Source organism: Odocoileus virginianus, chromosome 27 (genome assembly GCF_023699985.2).
Source record: "Odocoileus virginianus isolate 20LAN1187 ecotype Illinois chromosome 27, Ovbor_1.2, whole genome shotgun sequence".
Lineage (NCBI taxonomy): Eukaryota > Metazoa > Chordata > Mammalia > Artiodactyla > Cervidae > Odocoileus > Odocoileus virginianus.
Window position 1 is genome coordinate 38,195,350 of NC_069700.1, and position 19,572 is coordinate 38,214,921.

The 19,572-nt window shown below is 38.4% G+C and overlaps 1 protein-coding gene across 1 annotated transcript in view; it reads left to right on the plus strand.

Annotated features, from left to right (window-relative positions):
- Window positions 1-19,572, plus strand: part of GFRAL (GDNF family receptor alpha like) — an 86,238-nt gene that overhangs the window by 23,432 nt on the left and 43,234 nt on the right. Inside the window, 2 exon segments of the mRNA XM_020878265.2 lie at window positions 5,240-5,439; window positions 5,442-5,489. Of these exon segments, the coding sequence (XP_020733924.2) occupies window positions 5,240-5,439; window positions 5,442-5,489 (248 nt within the window).

Sequence of the window (19,572 nt, forward strand, 5' to 3'; positions counted from 1 at the left end):
GGAATGCACCCCTTCCCCTCTTTCCAACCTCTCACCCTGGATTCTCAGGGCAGTAATGTTAGTCATTTACTTGTTTATTCAAAAAGCAATTACCAGTCATCTAGTACTATTTTACACATCTGGTTACAAGATACAAAAATGCCTGCCCTGCGGAATGTATTCAGTAGGTGTAGACAGAAAATAAATAGGGAAAGTGTGTATTATTCACTCAGTTGTAAATGGGCTTCCCTGGTGGCTAAGATGGTAAAGAATATGCTTGCAATGCAGGGGATCTGGTTTCAATCCCTGGGTCAGGGAGATGGTCTGGAGAAGGGAATGGCTACCCCACTCCAGTATTCTTGCCTGGAGAATTCCATGGACAGAGGAGCCTGGTGGGCAATTCATGGGGTCACAGAGAGTTGGACAGGACTGAGTGACTAGCATTTTTATATTGTATGGTGGTGAGTACTCCGGAGATTCACAAGCACACACACATGCATTAAGGGGTAGAGTGAATGGCAGAAAGAATAAAAGAATTGCAGTCAGTGGGATGGCCCCAGGAGAGACATTTTACGGGGGTTGAAGAAGCGAGAAAATGAGCTTCTCTCAGTGAGTTTCAGAAATAAGAGATACCAACCAGAAGGGTGAGCCAGTGCCAGGGAAGAAATGTACGTGGCAGGCTCTGATGCAAGGAGGAGGCGTATACAAGGCGCAGAGGAATAGGAGATAGGATTTACTCTGAGAGAGCAGAGCCATGCTGAGGGATTTTGAGCAGAGGTGTGAATGATCTGCTCAACTTATTAAAATTTCCACTCCGGCTGCTAGTGGAATCTAGACTTTACCTTTGCAGGTAACTCCTCCTGGGGATCATAAATTGAATCCAACACCCTTACTTTCTCTTTTCCTCACTGTGGTCTTTGAGAAACACATTTCCGTAAAAATTCAAGGCAAACTGATCTTAGGTGTAGTAAGAAAGCCACAGTGAAGTGGGCCTCTTTGGAAGTGAGTAAGAAGATGGAGGAAAGAACAGAATCAAAACTATCCGTAACATTGGTGTTACCACGTTAAAGGAGCTTTCTTTAAAAACCAGCATTCAGTTGTGTAATTATGGGATGAATCTTCTGCTTCCTAGGATAATCATCCCAAGATAATTTATACTAGTTTTCTTGCTCGGTACTTTCTATCAGGGAAAGTATTGCTTAATTATATTTAAATGAATAAAACTCTCTATATAGAGAATTCATTTAAAGATCAAAATAAACATTTAGTGTGGAGGAGGGGCTCAGTGTGGTAGCTCAAGGAGAGATTTGTCACTTTTGTCACCCGCTTGAACCACTGGAAAATGAGATTTAGTGACATCATTTCCTAAAGGGCTGGTTCTTGGTAAAGTGCTTTCCTTCAACTTTAACTCTCCTCACACCTTCACTGTCAGTCATTCCAGCTTGCAAAGTAGCTCCAGGTCTTGCAAATATTTGTCAAAAAAGACAACTACTTCCTTATAATGCAAGTTCTATAAGATAAAGGGTGAAGATCTCAACAGAATGCTTGAGCTTTTTTTTTCCTTCAATGTACCATAGAGAATGCCAAAATTCTTAAGAAAGTTTTGTTCAAGGATCTTGTCCTGTAAATGTTTATCAGTTAGTTTAAGTTTACTATTTCTTTCTCTTGAGATAATACTAAAATTAACATCAAAAAATATTTTTATAATGCAATTTACTTTTTTCAAACTCTTTTATAGCTCAAAAATTCTTCTTAAGTGAACTATTGTATTTCATTGATTCAAAGATGCAGACTTTTTGCACCTTTTAATTCCCCTAATGTGTTTGGAATTAGTCTTAAGCTCAATGACAAACAATTAATAAAAAATTAAAATGCATTTAATGAAAACAATAACTTAATTGCCAAAGTGATTTTAGGTGTAATAAAGTAATGTTATCACCTATAATCAAGGAAATATGGTAAAAATGTTTGCTTACACTAATATTCTCATAGAATATTACTATCTGTCATATATCTATCTACACTAACAGTGAAACCAAATAACATTTTAACCAGCCAAGGAACACTTTTTTTAAGTGATCCATGTAAAAATGCCAGATGTCTCCATGGTGGGTACCCAGCTTTACCTGATTCCAGTGCTAAGGCATTGGATATTCTACCTTATTATCTTGGATTGATTTGTACTCAATTTTCTCAGCATGACATAACTGAGCTTCCCTATAAAATAAAATATTTTAATGTGAGTGATGGAGTCTGCTGCTATAGACCTTTGAGAAGCTCTGTGACGGATTCTGAAACATACACTCTTGCATGAGCCTCACCGTCGCATCAACACTTTCTCAGATTAACTGGTACAGAGTTGCTACTTTTCCTCTACAAGAAACCCTGGGTTTCCTGACCTCTCCAAAGTGCGTAGTGCAGGGTCTAGAACATGATATGCCTTCAGAGATGGACACATGTACAGCCATGGCTGATTCATGTCAATGTATGGCAAAAACCACTACAATATTGTAAAGTAATTAGCCTCTGATTAAAATAAATAAATACATTTTTTAAATGCCACCTCATTTCCCTCCATTTTTGAGTATCTTGTACTTAATGTTTATAATGTTTTAACATACAGACACATGTCTCTTCTTATGTAATTTCTACATTTTGTATATTCATTTAGAGATTAAGGACTGTGTGTCTTCTATTTCTTTTCACCATGTGCAAATAGTCTCTTAATGAATACTTTATAGAGGAGATGGAAATATTATACAATATTAGCTGTCAAGATGAAAAGACAAATTCTGTCATTTGCTCCAGCATATTTTGCCTTAGGGAGATTTCCAGTATTTTTATTAAATTATTGTTAATGTAATTCAGATGGAAAAAAAATCTCCCAATGAAAAACAACTTCTTCAGTGAGAGTGTTAAGAATTTATCAAATATCTTTCCTGCAGAAGTGCTTATACCTGGAGCAAAGCAGAACAGTTAGAATTTAAAATACAATCTCTGTCCCTGTATACGATTCCTCCATTTATGACAGATTTTAAAACTCCTCTGTCTTTGAAAAGACTGAAAAAGGTGATATAAAGACTATTTTTTCAATTAATTTTGCTCAATACAGATATATACACTGGAAAGTGAGATTATATTTTGTCAAATTAAGTATTTAGGGATTTATAGGAAATTGTTTTTTCATATGTATAAACTCCAGAAAGTAGTGAAAAAAATGTTTGCTTAGAAGAAATATTACCTACTTTTTTAGAAACAAAACTTCACCATAAAAATGTTTGCTTAGAAGAAATGTTACCTACTTTTTTAGAAACAAAACTTCATAAACTTCATCTTTAAGTGCCAGAGAATATTCACAAAGTTTGACTACATATTAGGTCACAAAAGCAAATGTAATACATTCTAGATGCAGAAATCACACCGACCACATTCTCTTATGGCTTATGATGCAACCAGAAATTTATAGCAAAACTAAAACAAAATGATCAACTCTATTTTAAAAATTACTCCCTTAGATAATGTTTCAAATAAAAAATCAGAATAAGAAACTGAAGAATATCAAGAAAATAAGGATAATGAAACAGTTACACATCAAAGCATTTTAAACAGAAATGAAAATTCCTATAATATAAAATGTTTGTCATATTTATTTTTCAAATGATTTAGATAATGAGTATACCAATGAGTTTTTATTATATTTTTATTTTTAATTAAATATCCTTCAGTTAGCCGGTTTTTCAAAATTTCAAAACTTTTTATTTCCATTTATTTTTATTAGTTGGAGGCTAATTACTTTACAATATTGTAGTGGTTTTTGCCATACATTGACATGAATAAGCCATGGATTTACATGTGTTCCCCATCCTGAACCCCCCTCCCACCTTCAAAACTTTTTTGAATGAAATAAGTTTTATGAAGACATAAATCATGTAACTTAAACTTTGTAAACATACATTTAAGAAAGAATAAATGGCCCCTCTCAGCCTCATAAATGACAATCAATACTGCCAGTGCTTACATTTAGATGGCATTTTATACATAATTCTCAATTGCATTAAAGGAACATACTTGTTCTTCTGGATTCAGAATTATATGCTCAAATATTTGCAATATTTTCTTAAATATAAATATATGTTAATTTTTACCATTGTATTTAAAATCTGATTCCTTTAAGATGACTTAAAATACAAGATTATTAAAAATGACGCGATTTATGGATTTAAGCAGAGTAACATCATTAAAGCAAGTAAAGTCAGGACAAATGGCATATACTCAGAGGCTTTCCATGCATGTTTTATAGTGATCTATTCAAGAAAAGGAAAAAAAATAATCATAGGTGATAAATATTACAGAGAAAGATTAATATCCTTGGTTCCACTGAGTAGATATCTTCTTACTGTGAAAGTTTCAAATATGAAATTATTGTACATTATCCAGACTTCTATTCAAGGTTAATACAGCAAGAATGAAGTATGTAGTCAGAAAATTTATGAATGGATGTGGTTCTAGCAGATTATCTCAGCTATCAAATAAACTCATGTTTTGCTTTAAATTAGCTCATGCTGCCAGAGAACCCCAGAGCATTAATGTTAATTCTAATTAGTCTGCCTAGAAACATTGAGAAAGAGCACAGGGCCTCCCATCCTATGGGAGAACTCTCATGAAAAGTCAGGAGTCTTTTCTGAGATCACTTGGTGGGAGGTAATGGTCAAATATAGTCTCAAAACCACATTCTGCTTCAAAAATTATTGCTAATAAATCTCCCAAGTAGTTCGTACTGCAAATCATCACCCACTGAAATAAAATTAGTAAGGAAGGAAGAGTCATCCAGGGAATCCTAAACTTAGCCTCTGTCTTTCATCACGGAAGGAAAATAATTCACAAAATTTCTCTAATTTTTCTTCTACACACTCTATTGGGATGTTTGAATGTACAAACTTAGTTTCTAGCTATGTTTAGAAGCATCCAGAAGGCATTTTGTTTTATGTCAGGTGGCTCAGAGGGTAAAGCGTCTGCCTACAATCAGGATCCTTGGGTTGGGAAGATTCCCACAGAGAAGACGGCAACCCACTCCAGTATTCTTGCCTGGAAAATCCCATGGACAGAGAAGCCTGGTAGGTTATGGTCCATGGGGTGGCAAAGAGTTGGACACAACTGAGCAACTTCAGTTTCTTTCTTTCTTTGTTAGGTGAGATATCACTACATGTTAGTGTGAATTAATTACATTCAGAGACTCATTCCATTTCCTGACTCTTTCTAGGAGGCGCTATGGAACATTCCAGGCAAAGTGCTGGCAGCATGTGATGAGAAAGTGCCATGAGGATGAGACATGCATTGGTACCTTAGGCAAGCAAGACCTCACTTGCTCTGGAAGTGATGACTGCAAAGCAGCTTACATTGGTACCCTTGGGACGGTCCTTCAAGTGCAATGCACCTGTAGTACCATCACTCAAAGTGAAGAATCTTGTGCAAGATTTTCCAGCATATGCTTCACAGAAAGTCATGTTTCAGTAAGTTATATATATATATATACATCTGTAACATATATTGATTTTCTGTATACACCACAAAGTAGTAATCTAACATGGAAAATTTGTTCACAACAACAACTCTATGCTTGCTATTCAGTTTTTAAATCTGTTTTTTGATTATGCTTTGTGCACTTGCTATTTTAACTCATTTATCTGCAAGTTGTGCATGTTTTTAATTTATGTGATTGTTCACTCCTAGGTATCATTTATTGGTTTCAATAACAACAGCCTAAAACATTTATCCTACCAGATAACTGAATGTATCAGGTATCTATTACAAGGTACAAACCAACCCCAAACTTGAAATAATAATTTGATCACAATTCTTCTCATGGGGCTTTGCTCTCTTGGGTGGTTCTTCTGTTGGTATTGCTTGGGTGGCTATAGTCATCTGGTGGTGAGGCCAAGGCTGATCTGTGCAGGTTGTGGTTAGCAAGCACAGTTGACTGGGTTCTCCTTCATGTGACTTCTGCAGCAGTAAACCCTGTATCTTTCATAACCATAGCAACATCCCTAGCAGTTAATCCCCAGTGAACAAGTACTTATCAAGTGTCTGCTTCTGCTATATTTTCTAATGCCCCATTGGACAAGGCAAGTCACATGATTGAGCTCACAGTTATTGTGAGAAGGATGTGTATGAGTATGTTTATATTCAAAGTTGGATTCACCAGGGATAGTTAGCAATCTACTATATGGCTGTCCCAATCTAAGTAAAACATATTTACCCTTGGATTTAGTTACCTCCCCTTGGTCTTTAATATGTCTGCTAATCTACCTGTAATGAGAGGATGGGAAACACATTTTCTAAAGTTATTATTTACTCCATTCAGATTTAGGAATTTCAATAATTTGTCTAGGGTCTCAGAGGGAACAAGTGGTTGAGAAGAATTTGGCTATGAGTCTCCTAGGAAGAAATCTAACAATTTGATCACACACTAATTCAGGACCTCTCCATCATCCACCTTCAGGCTTAACCCATCCAACTATATTTGAATCCCAAAACATTCCCAGCCCCTCGATCACTATTTGTAACCTCCAAACTCACAAGTACCAAAACTTAAGGAGGGAATAATAGACATTGACCATCGCAAAATGACCATAAGAAATGAAACTATCATGATATTTATGCAAATTTGTATAGATACAGATCTGCATATATCTTTATATATGTCTATATCTAACTACAAACAGATACAGATATTTTATTCTTTTCTATCTTTCTTTAAAGATACTACAGAGATACACATTAGCCGATATAATAAAAATGGTGATCTGCTATGCATTAGGTAATAGACATCCAGCTCAGAGCGTATGGTTTCAATTCCAACAAAGCTCTCTGTGGGATTCCTACAATTTGTATAATTAGCACTTCAGATGTATTTCAATCGAAATCATGATGCAAAGAGGAAAATTACCCCATGATATATATTGAGTCATATTTTCTAAATAATGTTTTTCTCTGATTAATATTAGGTGGCTAATTCTGTTGGAACTAAAGGTATTTATAATGAATGGCTCCTAATATTAGAAAAGGAAATACCAAATAAAATAACCTAAACCAACAGCAACATATACAATTACACTATCATGATTATTTATAAGTGGTTTCTCCATATTAAATGATACCAGGGGGAAAAAGTGTAGATCCTACAAGTTAGTGATAAACCAGTTCCTTGGGCATAAATTTCAAACACCAGTTCAAGCAACCTAATTCTGCTTCCAAGCCTGGCTTTCCCATATGTTTTTAATTAGTATTATGTTTTGCTTCCATTGTATTTGGCTACCCATACAAAGCTATATATACATACATTGAATATATTCATGAAGAGACAGTGGAAATGGACACAGAAATACATAAACGTTGACAAACTCTATAATTTTTTTAAAAATGAGAATTCAAAATGATTTCACTTTTCTTCACTCACTTCGGAAGACTAAACATGATGAGGTTTTCTCCCCAAGCGTTACTTAATATCAGAATTTTAAGTGACAGGTTTATAGAAGTAAAGGAAACATAAAGGCCTTCTGGCCATCTGTCATAGTTCTGGGTACTTGAACTATAGAAAAAGCTTCAGACAAAAACACAAATGAAATCCTTGGCCTGGTTAGTCCTAACAAGCCTCCATCCTTTGTCCCACGTACCTGGGAAGTGGTAGCATATGGAGATTTTTGAATGAACTTTTCCTAACCACTGCCTCTGAGTTTTTACACCAGCCCAGCAGGCTTCATGCTTTATCAAAATACACTTGTGAGTAACACATCATTGTTAATCAACTGTATTCCATTGTAAAATTAAAGAAATAAAAAAAATAAATATTAGTTCAGACATTTTATCAATCTTTAAGAGAAAAACTGCTCTCATTACAGCTGGTTTCCAAAAACCCCCAGGTTCTTGTTCTCTTTATCTGAAAAGGGCAGAATGAATAGAACAGAGAGGAAGGTCGGGAAAAATTTTCCATTTGTTATGTTTGGCTTCAAGTCATTTTTCAAATTCATTTGACCTCAGAGCACAGTGAGCAATGCATTTTACATTAGATTTTTATGTGCAGTGTCTTCTGTTTTTTCAAAATTATTATTCTATTCCATTTTTTTCAATGCTGATTATCTACTAAATTGACTTCATGACTCACTAATGTGTTGTTCTCAAAAGTTTGAAAAGCATTTGCTCAAAACAAATTAATAAGGAAATCACCTACATCAATGTATCCAAGTCAAAATCTTATAATGATTACAAATAATGAGACAGTTGCTAGAATGAGTGCTTATTTGGGGTCACACTTCTCACCTAACTTTAATTATCCCATGAACTAGACACTATTATTTCTGTGGTTTCCCTTGGGAGATGAAGGAAACTGAGGGGTGAGATGGGTGCTGGACTTCCATCACAGGTTGTGGTGGACATGGGACCCTAGTGTTGACTGGTTGACTACACCCCATGGTGCTGTCCTGTAGGTAAAACCATGAGGACAATTAGAGCTTATGTCCATTCAGGCTGCTCCATAGTCCTCTGAGGCAGAACTTCTACTTTCTGGTCTCACATCTGAGCGTTGAGAACTCACGAGTTCTGAGAACTCAGGGCCTGCCTGCAGGACCTGAGTAATGAGCATCTTGTTGACACTGGTTACAACAGCCACCAACTTGCACTTACATGCAAACTTCTGCTTCTACAGACTCACTCCCCTCTGGCATCTTGCAGCCAAGAACACATTGTGGCAGTTAGAGCTGAGAGATGGAAGAGAGAAATAGAAGAAAGAGAAATTAGTTAAGACAGAGAGGACCGCAAAAATGAAAAGAATTAAGAGATCACTGATGTTTCTTCGTGTTACCGGAAAAATTATGTCCACAACTCAGGTCAGTTCAGTCAAGCAGTCATGTCCAGCCATTTGCAACCCCATGGACTGCATGCACACCAGGCTTCCCTGTTGTCCCAAAAGTATGTGAAGCAGTGAATGTAAGTAGTACCAGCCTGATAGGTGAAAGATAGCTTCAGCCTACCACAAGAGCTTATGATCTGTAAAATTTTCTGTATGTGTATTCAGTCAGTCACTCCTTCATGTCCGACTCTTTGCAACCCCCACGGACTGCAGCAACGAGGCCTCCCTGTCCATCACCAACTTGCGGAGCTTGCTCAAACTCATGTCCATTGAGTCAGTGATGCCACCCAACCATCTCATCCTCTGTTGTCCCCTTCTCCTCCCACCTTCAATCTTTCCCAGCATCAGGGTCTTATGTAGTGAGTCAGTTCTTTGCATCAGGTGGCCAAAGTATTGGAGTTTCAGCTTCAGCATCAGCTCTTCCGTTGAATATTCAGGACTGATTTCCTTTAGGATGGCTTGGTTGGATCTCATTGCAAGCCAAGGGACTCTCAAGAGTCTTATCCAACACCACAGCTCAGAAGCATCAATTCTTTGGTGCTCAGCTTTATAGTCCAACTTGCATGTCCATATATGACTACTGGAAAAGCCATAGCTTTGGCTAGATTGACTTTTCTTAGCAAAGTAATGTCTCCCCTTTTTAATATGCTGTCTTGTTTGTTCATAGCATTTCTTCAAAGGAGAAAGCATCTTTTAATTTCATGGCTGCAGTCACCATCTGCAATGATTTTGCAGCCCAAGAAAAGAAAGTCTGTCACTGTTTCCACATCTATTTGCCATGAAATAATGAGACCAGATGCCATGATCTTCATTTTTTTAATGTTGAGTTTTAAGCCAGCTTTTTTATTGACCTCTCACTTTAATCAAGAGGTTCTTTAGTTTCTCTTCACTTTCTGCCATAAGGATGGTGTCATCTGCATATCTGAGGTTATTGATATTTCTCACAGCAATCTTGGTTCCAGCTTGTGATTCATCCAGCCTGCATTTAGCATGATGTACTCTGCATACATGTTAAATAAGCAGGGTGACAATATACAGCCTTGACGTACTCCTTTCCTGATTTGGAACCAGTCCATTGTTTCATGTCCAGTTCTAACTATTGCTTCTTGACCTGCACACAGATTTCTCAGGAGGCAGGTCAGGTGGTCTGGTATGCCCATCTCTTTCAGAATTTTCCACAGTTTCTTGTGATCCACACAGTCGAAGACTTTGGCATAGTCAATAAAGCAGAAGTAGATGTTTTTCTGGAACTCTCTTGCTTTTTCAATGATCCAACAGATATTGGCAATTTGATCTCTGGTTCCTCTGCCTTTTCTAAATCCAGCTTGAACATCTGGAATTCATGGTCCATGTACTATTGAAGCCTGACTTGGAGAATTTTGAGCATTACTTTGCTAGCATGTGAGTTGAGTGCAATTTTATGGTAGTCTGAACATTCATTGGCATTGTTTTTCTTTGGGATTGGAATGAAAACTGACCTTTTCCAGTCCTGTGGCCACTAGTCCTGAGTTTTCCAAATTTGCTGGCATACTGAGTGCAGCACTTTCACACCATGATCTTTTAGTATTTGAAATAGCTCAAGTGAAATTCCATCACCTCCACTAGCTTTGTTCATAGTGATGCTTCTTAAACTCACTTGACTTTGCATTTCAGGATGTCTGGCTCTAGGTGGGTGATCACACCATTGTGGTTATCTGGGGCATGAAGATCTTTTCTGTATAGTTCTTCTGTATATTCTTGCTACCTCTTCTTAATATCTTCTGCTTCTGTTAGGTCCCTGTCATTTCTGTCCTTTATTGTGCTCATCTTTTATGAAGTGTTCCCTTAGTATCACTAATTTTCATGAAGAGATCTCTAGTCTTTCCCTTTCTACTGTTTTCCTCTATTTCTTTGCATTGATCATTGAGGAAGGCTTTCGTATCTCTCTTAGCTATTCTTTGCAACTCTGCATTCAAATGGGTATATCTTTCCTTTTCTCCCTTGCCTTTAGCTTCTCTTCTTTTCTCAGCTATTTACAAGGCCTCCTCAGACAACAGTTTTGCCTTTTTGCATTTCTTTTCCTTGGGGGTGGTCTTGATCACTGTCTCCTGTACAATGTCACAAACCTCCATCCATAGTTCATCAAGCACTCTGTCTGTCAGATCTAATCCCTTAAATCTATTTCTCACTTCCACTGTCTAATCATAAAGGATTTGATTTAGGTCATACCTGAATGGTCTGGTGGTTTTCCCCACTTTCTTTAATTTAAATCTGAACTTGGCCATAAGAAGTTAATGATCTGAGCCACAGTCAGCTCCAGATCTTGTTTTTGATGACCGTTTATAGCTTCTCCATCTTTGGCTGCAAAGAATATAATCAGTCTGATTTTGGTATTGACCATCTGGCCATGCCCATGTGTGGACATATCAGTCCACACATATGTGTATATATTGCATACTGTCAGGAATATTCTCTTATTCCCTGGTGCAAAGTTGTCTTTTTATGCCAACTATAGATCAGTCTCTAAAAGTGATTTGAAAATAGTCCCCTTCTCTCCCAGAAGGCTCAGTTTCCTCTTTTAAAGGATTATTTTTTAAAAATAAATACATAAAACAGACTATCTATATCTATTAAATCCTGTTAATAGATTTAATAGGTGCTTCCCTTTATAGCTGATTTCCAAAAGCTCTCTGGTCCCATTCTCTTTATCTGCAATGGGCAGAATTGAGTAGACCAGAGAGGGCAGTTGGGAAAAGCTTACCACTTGTGATGTTTGTTTGACAAATATCTGAGTAGGGAATGGAAAGCATCATATTTGAGAGGCAAGCTTAAACAAAATTTGAAGAATATAGAAAGAAAGATCAGCTAAATTCTCCCCCAAATCCCATTCTCTAGAGAGATCCAATGTTTGCAAGTTTGTTGTGCATTTTTGCAGCCTTTTCTTGCTTGTAATGGTATAATATGTATGTACATACACACATATCTTGAACCTTTTGTAGACACTTAAATTGATGCCTCCCTCTCCCTGACACACATACATATATATTTTCAATGAAGTCAAACTATACATCCTGATCGACAGTTTTCTCTCTAATTTAAAAATATGTGATAGACCCATTTGCAAATGTATACACATATGACAGCTTTATTATTTTTTTAAAGGCTGTATAGTAGCCTACTTTTAGAGGACCAGCCTCTTCTGAACATGTGTTTCTGTATCAGAATGGACTTCAAAGCCTTCTCCACTCAGCTGGAAAGCAGGGTAAGCCAGAAGAAAGAAGCTCACAGAGTCACAGAGGGGCATTTTATGGTTTGGAGGTGGAAGCTGTGCACATTGCGTCCACCTGAATCCTGCTGACCATGCTTCAGTCATGTGGCCCACGGCTGTCTCTGAGAGAGGTGGGAAACCGTGGACCAGCTTTGAGTCAGAAGAAAAGGCGCCTATGCTTATTAGTTGACAAGTACGACTCTGTCAACAATTCACCCAATGTCTGTTTCACTCTCCTGTCTACACAGAGAACACACTTACCTTTTATCCAAGGGAAATGACCCAGCGTTTCCCAAACACTCATCTAGCCACAGCCAGTCACTCAAGAGAGGATCTTGGGTGATGTGCAACCCAGATGTTGTAAAACCATGGAGCAGACAGGGCCTGAGAACCAGAAAGAGTAGTTATTCACTACGATCCCCCCAACACAAATCACACACACACACAAGCACGCACACACACTATATATATATAAACAGAGACAGTGTAACCTCAATTAAAGCTCCCATTCAAAGGACCACATTGTGGTTCCCATCTTGCCTCTGGAAGCTTCTTCCTTGCCCACCATCCTCCCTGGCAGCATCTGAAGCAGGTTATGGGATGAATTGAGGAATCCTAAGGAGGATTGCCTCCTTAGGGAACAGGAGCTCTCCTGGAACATATTCTGGCCACAAAAGGTTTGAGACAGTGTGAGTTGTTTTAACGTTTAAGTCACAGATTCTTTGCAAGTGCACTAGTGGCTTCCCTGGCAACAGCATCTCTTAAAAATGTGTTTGGTTTCTAATCTATTTGCTTTCTGTCAGTTCCATGTGCCAGTATCCACAATAGAAAAGTGTTTTCTTGAATTAGTTCCCAAGTCTGTCTATCACCTTGCTGCCTCACTCCCATGCCTCTCTAATGCAGTGATTTAAGCTAATCTAAACAATGGACTTGAGTGAAAATGTAATCCCCTTAATCTGATTTTTGCTGCATAGCTGAGTCAATTTGTTTGACTCAGAAATACTGGGCCTTTTAGGACTGGAGAATCTTGTTCAGTCACATCTCTTACTCCTTTGGGCCTAAGACAGTCAACTTTCATGTTGTAAGGTCCTTATTTTAATCTATGATCTCTGCTTAAAACCAAGGAAGTTTTTGCCTGTGCGCATGTTTATTGTAAAACTCTGCAATGCAGTCAAAAGTAACCAACTCATAAAGTTCCTCCAACTCTTTCAAGTTGTCCTGTTCCTTTCTGGTCCTTCCAAGATGTTTTGAGAAATGCATCTCAGTACAGTATGTCCCCTACATACAAACCTTCAAGTTGCAAACTTTCAAAGATGGGAACATGTGCTCCAAAGTCCAATCAGGTAAATTAGTTCACACATCACACGCATTGTCATGTGTGTGCATCCTCTATAAGTGGCTGTCCTTTTGCATACTTTACTATATAGAGTACAGTAGTACACTATCTTTGTTTCAAGCCCAGGATATATGGGAGCAAGTGTAAAAGCAGTGATATATAACCAATCATGTTAGTTGGGTACCTAGGCTAACTTTGTTAGACTTAGCAAAAAATTGGGCTAACAAACACACTCTCAGAATGAAACTCATTCATACATAGAGGACTTACTGTGTTCTCTTCACAGTAGAAGAAAAGGAAAGACATTTATCCTTTGAATTCTGTCTCCCACTTCTCAGGGGTGGCCCTGTAAATCTTGATTCCCTGGAAACGGTAAACAATGAATTCATAAATTCTAAGCAGACCCCAATGTCCACCTCATGCCTCAGGGACAGAGAAGCTCTGGGGAAGAAAGGAGGAGATGTACAAGGCCAGGTTCAAGGGGAAGAACCATCAGGTTGCTTCTGCACAAAGACAGACTAGGTATTGGAGTAAATATTTTGATGGTAAGGAGCAAAGGCAAACCCATACCCAGAGTAGGTAAAAATTGCAGCAGGAATGCATTTCTGCCTCTTACTGGGTGGAGGGCTTATGGAATCATCAACCTGCCACCCACCTGCCAAACTGATCTGTTTTATTGCTGATTTCACATTTAGTATTGTCAAAACTTTGATGGACCTGCCTGAGGGAGAGCAAGTCCAATCTGTGGGGTCTGTGAGTGGCTGTCATCTCTGCCATCACGTGTTCAGGGCACAGGCCCTGGGTGGCGGAAGAGGACATGGTTGGCCTCCTCTGGGCAGGTCACCAGTTGACCTGGTTGTTGAGGGTCTACTCCATGGTGGGTACTTTCTTCTAGGCATTAACCTGAACTGGAAAGATCTGGCCACTGGTTCTTCCACACGCCTCTTCCCCTCATTTGCTTGCCTACAGTTTCCCAAGGATGCTCTTTCCATGTCTCTGATCAAGCAATCTACCACTGCCCATCAGTCTTAACTTCTATCCATATCTGTCTCTGCAAAGCGAGCAATCAAGAGCATTGCCCATGCTTAGCCATAGGGAGAATACCCACTCACCACTGGTCTCTCAGTCACCTCTAGGTGGGTCTGCGGTGTGACACTTGTTCATTTAATTAGCAATTATATCCTGAACTCAACCTTTCTGGGAACCAATGACTTAATTTCTTAATACCCAGCAGCATGTTAGGAGCTATATTTCAAACGGCAAGTGGGATCCTCCTGTATATGGCATAGCCTTGCTCCAGAATCTAACTAGGAGCTTGCAAGCTCAACCTCTACTAGGGCTTGCAAGAGATGCCATATACATCCAGAGAGCATGAATGGGATTAGGTGTATAAAATGCCTGTTGCACAGGAAATATTCTGTACATTTTAATTGCTATGCCTTTGTATACCATTGATTTTGGCACTACATTCAGGACTGGATTTTGGGTTTCCTTTTGATGTTTTACAAAAACTATATTCATGTTTGGGCTTCCCAGGCGGCACTAGAAGTAAAGAACTAGTGGTAAAGAACCTGCCTGCCAATGCAGGAGACATCAGAGATGTGGGTTAGATCCCTGAATCTGGAAGAGCCCTTGGAGGAGGGCATGACAACCCGCTCTGCCGGGGTCCAGCCTCGGCAGGATCCAGGGGGTACCCTCAGGATGAACAGCATCGGCGAGAGAGAGACGTGAGACCAGCCTTGATAGGACCAAGTCTGCGAGGGAGAGAGAGAGAGAAAGAGAGACAGAGAGTGACCAGACGGGGGTGCAGCAGGGTCTGGCAGAGTCTGGCAGTGCTTTATTTTTTACCGTGGCTTTTATACCCTAAATTAGTACATTTCTAAGGGGAAGATAGTTCAACATTACATCAGCTTGTTCTTCAGGAAACCAGGGTGTTTTCTGCATGCTTCCTTGTTTATGAGGGTCTTGTACATTATCTTCTGGCCTTGGGGCCTATTGACATTTTATGACCTAGGTGAATGCAAAGCTGTTTTCCGTAATCTATTCTTTAATGAACACAAAGGTCAGTCCTTTTGCAGAAGTTATCAGTTAAATTTATCTAAAAGGTTTACCACACAAAGACTCTGCAGCTCCAGTGAGGCAGCCCCTGTTTAGCATTCCTGATGCTAAAATGAACAATTCTAAACTCTTATTTTTCTAAATCTTTAACTATAACCGCTTTTAGAATAATATTTTATGTTCTCTAATAGGGCTTCCTCACCCCCTGAAGGGCTCTGTACCTATTAGGGCCTTTTGTGTGATCAGGTTCTTTATGCTGTTTATGATTAAGGTGTTGTGAGCAGTCCTGTGCATTAGTACGCATTTGCCAAGCAGGCTAGAATGCCAGCAAAGGGGTCTAAATTGAAACACTCCTTTCATCCTGGATAATCTTATAGGATACCACCATCTGGCGGACATATTAATTAAAGTTCTCAGTTGATTCTGTTTGGAAAGAGACTGGGGAAGGCCGTCTACCCATGTCACAGAAATTAGGGAGTAGTCTAATATAGCAAGCATCAGAAAGACAGAGATCATCTTTAAGGTGAGCGCCGGGGCAGCTTTTCGAAATCCCTGAAGTCCTGATCCGCCCTGCCTGTCAGGTCTTCTCCTCACGACCTTGTCATGGGTGGGATCTCGTGTGCTGGCACCCGGTACCACTCCAATATTCTTGCCTGGAGAATCCCATGGACAGAGGAGCCTGGTGGGCTACAGTCCTTAGGATTGCAAAGAGACGGACATGACTGAAGCGACTTAGCACGCACACACACACACACATACTCATGTTTAGAAGTTTCTATACTAATGTTTCACTAAAGACAGCCAGTTCTCTAACTCTGTTAGGAATAGTCTTTCCATTATTAATGAGGAATTTGATGATCACGAAGACAACCCCAAAGCAGTGAGAAGATGGGCACGGAATTCTTGGCTCTCAAACCTGTCCTTCCTTCAGAAATATCTAGGGGTTCATTAAAAATATAAGTATTTGGCCCTAACCTCAATTATTCTAATTCAATAGGCCTGAGGTGGAGCTCAGACATCTGTATAAAAAAAATCACCCAGGTGGTTCTGATTTTCAACCAAGTTTGGGAACCAGTGCTCTAATTCACATGTGGGAAAAACTCCAGTCACTGGCCAGAGATCCCAGAACCTCTTTTAGCTCACACCTCTCAGAGAATGAGAAACTTCTGCGCTCAGAAAGGCAAGAGTAATGCCATGCAGCTCTCAAGGTGCCAGCTTTGCCACAGTGCCTGAAAACCTGTTTGGTACACACTGGCTGCTCAGTAAAGGGTGAGTGGAAGGATGGATGAATGGATGGATGGATCAATGTCTATCTCTATGGTGGCACTGTCTTCTGAATGTCAGTGCTTTCCCCCCTTATAAGAACTCCCTTCACAACATAACTTTCCTATTAAGAACCTCACTCATTTGTGTTTCCACTTAAGCTGGAATTTTCAGTTCAAATATTTGAGCAGAAGAATCAGGAAATTCACAAGACTGGGCTGCTACTGCCCACTTTAATGAAAACATTTCAGACTCTTATATTTTCCAGCAGTTTTCCTCTTTACACTTCTACTTTCAAAAAGTCTGAATAGTAGGAAACTATTTTACAGTTGATCCTTGGGCAGTGTAAACGCTGAAACATTTTTGCTCTTAAATAGGTGTTATCCCCTTAACAAACTGTTGGATACTAGTAGCCCTGTCTGTTGTAACAAGGATGAAAGATTGTCCCTCATAGATTTACAAAACTACCTGGCTTTTGTGAAATATTAGTATAAAAACTACTAAACATATGTATAGTCTTTTGAGAAGCTAGAAAAAAAAAGGCCTTCTGATTAGTAGGTATTTCTATAGCTTAATTTCTCTTTAGTAGCCACACTTCTCACCCACCAGTCTATTGAAGCTTAATCTTAGATATAAACATTGCTAGTAAGACTGTCTTATCCATCTTATTTGTTTCTGTTCCATGGATAGATTATTTACTTGACTGTATTTCATCTTGCATTACATTTCATCTGAAGGTCTCCATCTAAAAATAGCATACTATTAATGAGCATTTTTATAGAAAGTCCTTTAAACATATCCATTTAGGTACAGATGTGCTTAATACATAGTTTTATATATTTTTTCTAAACTGCAAAACATTTTACACATATGTTAGGCAAAATAACTTAAAAATTGTGCAAAGTGGATTAACAGAGGCTCAAACTCACTTTTTTAGATTCATGTTTAATTTTTGTCATCATCTGATCACTGGCTGTCTGAGAAAGTAAGGTTATAGACTATAAATAAAACAGTTAGCAAATGTCTTGTTAAAGATATTTCCATTGAAAAAATTTCTCTCATTTGTTCATGCATATGCATGCAAACACAACACACACATACACACTACCATCTCTTATAGTCAATTCAAATAGGTTGGTATTCCAGGAGCTTTATGTTGAGTTTTGGCTTTAAATAAATCACTTCATCTAGCCAAAACCACTGACTTTTTCTTGGTTCCTACACAAAACTCTAATTCAAGTACAGTTTCCTTCAAATTCAATCCAGGTGCTGAAAAAAAAAACAAAACTCTTGGTTTTCCAAGGAACATTCAACATAATTTTTCTGCTCTGTATTCATATTTATAACATAGTCTGTAAATAGTCTAGTATTTTGTATTTTCTGGATTAAAATGGCTCCATGGTGAATTTGAGGCCCATCCAATTCATAGACACTCATTTATAAATGTGTAAGTGTATCACTTATAAATGTATGTTTTTCCTCTTAAAAAATTATTCCTGTAGTCTTGTTTTTTTAAATTATTTGCAAATGTTTTAGAGAACAGGTACGTGTGTTAGCAGCACAAAGAATAATTAAAATAGATAGAATGACTTTAGTTATCACTCATGTGAATTCAGATCCATGGTAAACTCTTAACTTTTAGGCTTTTAAGATTCTTAGGATTCGAGACATTTCTTTGGGCCTCAGGGATAAATCAATGTATTAAAACTTTATTAACATGCAAATCTAAAATATACACGAGGCTCCTTTTATCTCCCTCTTCCTTAGTTTTAACCTTGATGCTTTTGGCTAAAAGCCATGATCAGCAACAATGCCTTTAATAATCAGATGCCATGTTGAAAGTGTTAATAGACTTTATTCTGGAGCCTGGCCTTAGAGAGGCAATACAGCACCCACTGGCACACTAGATTTGAATAATTTCTCCATAATTTACAGGATACATAACTGTGAAAAAGTTACTCTCTTTGGCCTCAAGTTCTTGTCAGTGAAATGAAAATCAATGTTAACCTAGAATGTTGGTGCAAGTTGGACTGTGAGGAAAGCTGAGGGCTGAAAAATTGATGCTTTTGCACTGTGGTGTTGGAGAAGACTCTTGAGAGTCCCTTGGACTGCAAGGAGATGCAACCAGTCCATCCTAAAGGAGATCAGTCCTGGGTGTTCATTGGAAGGACTGATGCTGAAGCAGAAACTCCAATACTTTGGCCACCTCATGCAAATAGTTGATTCATTGGAAAAGACCTGATGCTGGGAGGGATTGGGGGCAGGAGGAGAAGGGGACGACAGAGGATGAGATGGCTGGATGGCATTACCGACTGGATGGGCATGAGTTTGAGTAAACTCCGGGAGTTGGTGTTGGACAGGGAGGCCTGGCGTGCTACGATTCATGGGGTTGCAAAGAGTTGGACACGACTGAGCTACTGAACTGAACTGAACTGAACTGAGAATGTTGGTGCAAAGATTATATCAGTCAATTCATATAAAGAATTATCCAAAATAGTATAATTCAGTAAATATTAACTCTTCCTATAGACTTTGAGGAATCTGGAAAATCACACAAATCGATAATTTTTGCATCATCATTATGATGTCACACAGATGGTCTGGGAAACACAAATTTCTGGAAGATCTAAGATGTCATATTTTCTCAGGATAAGTGACTTCTTAAGTATATCTTTGAATGACTATAGGGCAGATGATGAATTTGAACATTTGATTTCAAACTTTAATGTATATAAGAATCACCTAGTTTCTGGTTTAAATGCAGATTCAGATTCAGTAGTTTGG